The 8480-nt window shown below is 32.2% G+C and overlaps 1 protein-coding gene across 1 annotated transcript; it reads right to left on the minus strand.

The window, feature by feature from the left end:
• Window positions 1–500: 500 nt before the first annotated feature.
• Window positions 501–3283, minus strand: LOC101502408 (uncharacterized). Its single transcript, XM_004490387.4, has 2 exons — window positions 2050–3283; window positions 501–986 (listed from the first exon to the last, which is right to left on the minus strand). Exon 1 carries the CDS (start codon window positions 3137–3139, stop codon window positions 2123–2125), a length of 1017 nt encoding a protein of 338 aa, XP_004490444.1. The 5' UTR covers window positions 3140–3283; the 3' UTR covers window positions 501–986; window positions 2050–2122.
• Between the last annotated feature and the right edge of the window lie 5197 nt (window positions 3284–8480).

Raw genomic sequence — 8480 nt, forward strand, 5'->3', positions numbered from 1 at the left:
GTAATGTACTACCGAAATTAATCTTCCGATAGTGAATTTCACTTCAATTTGCACCCGCAGAATCTCCTTCCGGTAAAGGCCGTAATTTGAAAGGGGTTTTGAACAAATACACTGACAAAACATGAACTTTTTTTTTTTTAACGGTGAGGACAAGCAAAAGAAACGATTAGATCAAAAGAGAAAATCATTTAGATATGACAAGTAAATAATTAACTGTTGTATTAAATCTTAAATTCAGTTATTATTTTTTCTTTATAATTCATTCCAGAAGAAGTACTTCTTAATTCTTCATTGAAATAAATAAATATCTCCCTCACTCGCACACTTCCTCAACAATGGTGGCCTCAAAGATTCCTCAACAAGACTCAACAATGGTGGCCTCAAAGTAGAGCAAAAGATGACTCTTTGGCACCCCAACTTGTTCAGCACACCAACTCAATGAATCCAAAAAGATGCTTCTAAAAACCTAAATCTCAGGCCAAGGGATCCACAAACTTGAATTTTCTCACGAAATAGATATATTAATGAAACCAATGCTCTGAATTAGTTAAGCAATTAAGCTTACATATGCAATACAAGCAAGCAACCAAAACATAAGAAACTAAGTAAAAAAATTTAAACACATAGGAATAAAACATTGACAAACACTTGGTATATGCCTTATCCAATGTGTTCCCAATTTTAGTTTTAAAAATAATAAGTTTACAAAGCACTTAACTATTGCAAAAATACTCATCATGCATGGACTATAGTTGCTGTGAACTTTGTCTGATTTCACAAAGACAATAGAAAGACTTGAGCTGTGGAAATATTGAAGGAAGAAATTAAGTAACAAAACCCCCCTCCGATTAAGAAGGTATGCTCACTCACTTCCACCTATCTTCTGAGTATTTTCATTATTCCTCATCAGTGACTTAAGCCTAAGAGAGGGACTTCAGAACTTATTCTCACTGCAAAGCGAGTCCCATCAAAAGCCAACATAAGCCCTGCCGATTCAAGCTTGGAATATGAGGGTCAAAGTAACAGAGAAATAGAGAATGAGGAAACTCAAGCGAAACTGATACACATTAAAAAGGAAATGCACTATAAATGTATTTATAGAACAAATGGAGCAGCAAATTCTCTATATGTAATCAAGCTGTGACAGTTCAGTTAGTAACTAATGAATAACTAACTTAACTACTAGCTAACTGACTTTCTGAAAAGGAAACTCATTCATCAGGTAACTAACTATCTGAAATGGAAACTCATCCATTGGCTAATAAAGGGAATGTGTTATGTGTATCCTCCAAGGGTGATTATATCTCCAAACATTTTTAAACCCAAATCTCCCCAGCAAGATCCCGATAACTAACACCAGGGAGGTTGACAATCAAATAACTAACAATGCTATGACCATAATCAAACATATCTGATCAATTTTGGGATCCTACGTCAAGCAATCATGTGGCAATTGATATTCTCTCTACAACATTAACGTCTCTTTGCCATTAAAATGACAGAGCTATGACCAAAGAAGGGAAGACACCAAGACCCAAATCAGTTTGCTAGCATGAACACTTACAGTGTAAGGATGCTCACAATTATTATAATTTTAGACGTATAGAAGCTCAACGAATTATGTCAGTAGTTATAAAAATGTATGCAATAAATTATATCCAAAACTATAGAAATTGAGCTCTCCATTTCTCTTCTTTTGAGAAATAGATAGGACCCCTCTACATAATGGCGGCTTACGGGATTAGCAAAAGAAAACATGAATTCAAAACCACTTGAAATTATGGATATTAGAAGTCAAGACCTTGTGCATTTAATTTCAACAATAGCAAACAGTTGACATTGCTCTACTCCTTACCAACTAGCGGAAATGGCAAATCAACCCTAACAGCAGATAGATACTAAAGAGTTAAATATACCAATCATGAGACAGCTATGTTAACTATATCTACATAAACAAGATACTTAAACAACACAACAACAGCACCTAAAACTATCCATCATAACCATCTTCCATCCATAACTAATGTCTAAATCTATCAAACAACTTACACATTCCATCTCCCAAAAAACTTTTCGATTATTGTCCACCTTGATTTTGATGTTGATGTTTTCAATACACAAATTAATAATACTTCCTTGGCCTTCCACGCTTCCTCGGACCCGTTCCCGGGCCAACACCATTCGAAACAACACCGGACCTAGTTGCCACCCTTGCCGGCGTCGTAACGGGCACTACCGGCATTACATTATTTCTACCATTCTCGACCGGTACTGGTGCAGGCATCCAATTCGGAAGCGAAGAAGGAGGCTGAACCGAGACTGGAACTGGTTCAGAAACAGGTTCAACCACCACCGGCTCAGGCTCTTTGTCATCTGAGTTACCAAGCACAAACCCCATAGGAAAAAAACCCCAGCAACAATAATAAGCCTCTTGTCCTGGAACTAACGGCGGTAACGACGGAACATTAACACCGTGAAAGGATCTTTCACAATTAGGGCATTTCAAACAGAAACCCTCATATACCTTAGGATACTCATACAAACGGTAACAGTAAGGACACGCTGTCCAAAAAGTCGCGGTCCTCCTGCGCGCGCTTTCATCTGCCGAAATCTCATCTCTAGCAGATGCAGCACTGTTTCTCGGACCGGGTCCGGGTCCAGACACAGGCCCGGTCCTCCGAACCGGTAATTTATCTTGCTGAACCCAACCGGGAACAGATAAATCAACACGAGCGAAAAACGATAGGTCTTTGTCGTAGTGAGATTTCTTAATTGGATCGGAGAGAACAGCCCAAGCATCGGCGACGAGCTTGAAAGCATGATCGGCGAACTGAAATCGGCTTTTGTCGGGGTGGAGGAGGAGAGCGAGACGGCGGTATTGTTTTTTGATGAGGTCGAGGTCGTCGGAGCGTCGATCGATTTGGAGAATGGAGTACCAATCGGGATTATTGTTGACACGCTTTTCGGAAGCGATTAGGACGTCGACGATTGCTAAGATCTGGTCGGAACCTTCTAGAAGGGGTTCGGTTTCTTGTGCTAAAATTGCGAATTCTTTTGAACCCATTAGATCTCTGTTTTGTAAAAGCTTTTCTGAGATTCCTAGTAACCGTTCTGCTTCTGCTCTTGTTGGGTTCAGCATTTTTTTCTTTTTGAATTGAATTGAATTGAATTGATGAGGTTCGAGGGAGTGACAGTGATGAGTTGCAGCTGGTGAAACACCAAACTCAGAAGCTACTTGCTTTGCTCATTAAATTTATGATCTCTTTTACTTCATTCAATTTTGTTGATAATATTTCTCATTTTATCATGTGCTATGTGTAGAAAAATATATTATTTCCTCCGTACAAAATAATGCTTATATTCAATTATTTTATATCAATTAAAATAATTTAAAAATATAATAAATAAAAGAAAAAATAATTATTATTAGTTAAATAATTATTATTTTTGAGAAGATTGAATTATATTTACTATCTATTATTGTTTTTTGATTATCATGAATACAAAATAAAAAATGATAAATTAAAAGTAATGTACATACTATTAATTATAAAATATAATTAAAAAAATTAAATTTGTATTTACTAAAATGAGAATATTTTTATCACAATTTGCTTTGTAGTTGTGACGGTTATAGTAAGGAAAAATTTTATTGCTTTTTTTTTTATGTTTTATAGTGAGTAATAAAATGAGTACTGTTATTACTATTTTTTTATACTGATTCTTTCGCGCTCAACTATTAAAACTAATTTTTAAATTTTGTAAGCTTATAATGAGTAGCAAAATTCATTCTCTAAAATTTTAATGTTGATGTATTCTTATGGTTGGATTCATCTTCAAGACATGGAGTTAAATATTTAAAGGAGACATGAATCATATATTATTCAAGTACTTTTGCGGAGATCAGTGTTATAAACTTTTATAATATTGATTATCAGATATCGTACATGGATATTGTTTTGTTTAACGAAATTATTGTTGGGCTTTAAGGAAGCATCTATGTCTTAGTTGGGAAATTTTGATGAAGTGGTTCACATTTGGATTGAAAATATGTCATACAATGTTGTTTTAAGAAATTGACGTTGCAAGCGTACCTTACTTGGTATATATGTCGGTGATATTGAAATTACATAAAACGATAGCATAAGGAATTTTGATAAATTGAAGACTTTTCTCCGCACAAAGTTTTATAATAGATTTGGTAACTTGACAGTAATATTTTTGGGTATTGCATTTATACTCTAAAAGAAAATATGGATATCTTGTATCATATTTTTGGAACAAGAAACTCTACTAAAGGTGGTAATTTATGTTCTCCAACAAGATTAATTGTCATCAAAGTTATGCTTCGTACTTTTTTCAGTTATATCAATCATTTGTATATGACTTAATTCTAGAAGGAACATTACTTGTGTACATAGACAAAGACTAGAAAAGATATCATTAAACTCAAATTGAATTCATTTATGGAATTTGATGCTCATGATTGACCCTTCTGATTCTAAAACTTCAAATGTGTGTTCTTTTTATAACCTCAAGTAAGAAATAAAATAAGTATTAAGGTTGGAACTCACTCAACACTTGGATAAACAAATTAATTAAGTGTTTATCATTGGTCAAGTCAACTGATTAGAACTTGAAATCTGTCAATCTGTTCAAATTGGGTTGAACCACAGTTAGGTTAATCGATTAATTTTTTTTCATAGTTTCAACCGGCAATAATATATATGAGGTCACTTCATAAAGTACACTAGAGTTTTTGCTTGTAGAACAATTTTAGAATCCTAATGAATTAAACATAAGTGCAGTAACATTGATTATTGTAAGAGGTTTCTTCTCATCAATCATTGATTAATTGTAAGAAAAATGTGTCCCCAAAAGTTACGTGAGTTTGTTTTTTTGAGACTCTTGGTTTATTGAAAATTAACATCTTGCAAAAATATTCATGGTGATTGTTTTCATGTAAATAAATTACTTGAATTATGTTATTTTGAGAATGATTTATATGTTCATTGGTGTTTTTCTGTATAAGTTATATGGCCGTTTGATTTTATGAAATTTAATATTATTATCATGTCCCATCCTCAAAGCAAAAGAATTTTACATTGATGTATATTTATTAACGGTGTAAAGAATTCTATGCAAACATTTAATCAAATTTTATTATAATGTCATTGTGTTATATTACTTTTCAAAACATTATCTATATCGTAAAATATGATTTAAAGCATGCGTATATTCTTTTTTGACTTATAGAGCATAGCCTTAAACTTTTTAACTCTACACAATAATGGTACATATTTGTACATAACTATGAAAAACAAATTTATTTTACATTTTCAAGTTACAAACAAAGTATAACATATTTATCAATACACCTAAGCATAGTCAATTTTTTTTATGCATGGCTACCACTCTTTATTCCATGCAATTTACATATATTGTATAAACTTCTCTCCCTATATTTCCCTTCACATATTTTTTTGAGCTTAATAGAACAAGGCAAAGAAAGACAACAATGAGGCACCGGCCAAGGACCCAACAACAGTCGTCGACGCACCATTGATAGGGCCAGGGGCCGGTGCAGGAACCTCAGTAGCAGCCAATGTTGCACTCATCGAGGCTGCGGCAACGAGAACAACACATGTAACCTTCTTCATGTCCATGATGTTGTAATCAAATATGTGAACTTAGTATAGAAAAAAATTGTTTTTTTTTATGGTATTGTGTTTGGTTCATGGGTCTTGGAAAGAATGAGATTAGAAAGAATGAGAATGTAGTAATGTGCTTTAAAAGACATGGTTTAGAGTTATTTTGGGAAAAATGATACTTTGGTTGGTTAGTAAAGAGGCGTGGATATATGGTTCTCCAAGGTTTTAGGGTTTGTTTTAATAGGTTTTGTGTTACATTTGTTTGTCTCATAAAATATTTGAGGAATAAAATAATTGATAATCACTTGCTATATGCTTGCACAAGTTGTTGTAATAATCCGTTTAACAACTTTTTATCTTATCTTTCTGTTTCCATGGTCCAACTTTTGTGATAAATTTAATAAATTACAAAGTTAGACACAAATGATCAAAGTTAATTGTATATTATAAAAAAAGAATCAAAGTTCAATTGTTATCGATAGAACTTAGGCTCATAATATATTTGATGTAGTGTTTTAAAAAGAAACTGAAATCCAATGTAATCCATTTCCAAATAAATATATGATAAAGTGTTATAATTTTTTTAATTCTTTTAACGCTATTCTATTTTACTTTTAGTCCCTATTACAGAGACTAAAAGGTGCGAAAAATGTTTATAGAGATTAAACGTGCACACTACAACATTATGGTGCTACGGCAACGCCTAATTTTGTATGGTAAAAAAACGTATTCGTAGAGTTAAATAAACAAGAGTTTTAATATTTCGCTGTAGTCGAACATTATATTTTATAATTTCTACAACAACACTAAAAAACCGTTCTCATTGTTTATTGATATATTTACGCAATATTTATTCACCGTTGTTCTTTAGTTTTTAAAAAAACTTTTCTTGTAGCCACACCTTTCATGAACAAAAAAAAAACCCTTTATTGAGTTACTGAGAGCACGAAATACCTTTTCTAAAACAAAGTCTTCTCATTTTCCCTCTCTTGAAACCCTATCTTGCTCAAAAAATTTCACTTTCAGCAACCTTCTCTCATTTTGTCGCAGAACCCTTTTACGTGTTACCCTCTTTGCGCAGATTCTTTTTCTCTCTTACGTAACCCTTATTCTCTCAACAACTCAACATCGTTCAACCTCTGAGTATTTTTTCATCTTGAAAGACTCACAACACTTCCACCGTGAGAATTGCTAAACCTTCAACCGTGACTTGCGAGACTTCTCCATTCCATCTTCTTGACTTGCAACACTTTTTGGTATGTATTTTATATCTTTGCTCAGACCAATGATGAATTTCAACATTTCGAAGCACAAGATGAATAGATAGATGTTGATACTTAAGTTTTTTGTGTATTTTTTTTTTACAGATAAGGAATTTTATTTTTGTTATTTTGATTGTCTCATTATCTTTAAAATATAAATTAGAAAAATTGAATCACTGCAAATACATCGTATGAATGATCAAGAGTTACAACGTCTCACCTATTTGGTTTGTTTGCTTGACACATTGTTAACATAGACATATCACATATATGACAATGAACTTTAACAATATATATATATAGCATTACAAAATTTTATACTATTGCAATTGTTACATTTTAAATTTATTATAGTATTACAATAATAATATTTTACTAAAACTATTTTTCTAAAATACAATAATTTAAGATTTTTTTTTAAAGTTATTTTTTGCAACGGTTTTAAAGCATTGCCGTAACTTAATTGAAAAAGGAACCTACAAGAACGATTTTCAGTTGGCAACATAAAAAAACAGTTCTCGTTGTCAATTTGAAAAACCGTTATGTTAGATGTAGCTACCAGTACGGTTTTTAAAAAGCGTTGTAATTTAAAAAAAAAATCGTTGCGTAAGGAAAAGGCAACGCCTTGGTTCCCCACGGACAGAAAACCGTTCTCGTAGATTACGGCAACGGTTTTTTTACATTAAACAACGGTTTTTATGCTTTGCAGTAGGACCAAAATGTTGTAGATCAAATGCTAATAGCTTTTAAATGGTTTTCATGAAAGAACCTAAAATGGGTCAAATCTCTAATAATGTTATGTCAAATGCTTAGGAACCTACCCAAAATAAACTTGAGTCCATAATGAATGATCCCCAATCCATGTTAACACTCCAATAAGGAGTCGATCTTGAGAATATGGTTGCTTCAACAAAGAATATATCCTAGATACTTTACTCTAGGAAGATACGAACATATATATGAGAAAGAAATTTAAATATATATATATATATATATATATATATATATATATATATATATAGTATTATAAATTTTTATACTATTGCAATTGTTACATTATGAATTTATTATAGTATATTACAATAATTTAGTATTAGCGTAATTGTTATATTTTTAAAATTATTATAGTATTACAATAATAATGTTTTATTAAAACGTTGCCGTAACTTAATTGAAAAAGGAACCTACAAGAACGGTTTTCATTTGGCAACATCATAAAACTGTTGTCGTTGTCAATTTGAAAAATCGTTCTGTTAGAGGTAGCTACCAGTACGGTTTTTAAAAAGCGTTGTTATTTAAAAAAAAAATCGTTGCGTAAGGAAAAGGCAACGCCTTGGTTCCCCACGGACAGAATAAAAAAAAAACCGTTGCGTAAGGCAAAAGCAATGCCTTAGTTCCCTACGGACTGAAAATCGTTCTCGTAGATTATGACAACGATATTTTTACGTTAAACAACGGTTTTTATGCGTTGCAATAGGGAAAAAAATGTTGTAGTGGCAATACAATAATTTTATAAAAACTAAAAACTTCATTTTTTGTTTTTATTTACAGTTTTTCTTATATCAAT

This window comes from Cicer arietinum, chromosome 2 (genome assembly GCF_000331145.2).
Source record: "Cicer arietinum cultivar CDC Frontier isolate Library 1 chromosome 2, Cicar.CDCFrontier_v2.0, whole genome shotgun sequence".
Taxonomy (NCBI): domain Eukaryota; kingdom Viridiplantae; phylum Streptophyta; class Magnoliopsida; order Fabales; family Fabaceae; genus Cicer; species Cicer arietinum.

Excerpts from the sequence above, each read along its gene's own strand:
- LOC101502408 (XM_004490387.4), bottom strand. The coding sequence starts at position 3,139 with ATGCTGAACCCAACAAGAGCAGAAGCAGAACGGTTACTAGGAATCTCA.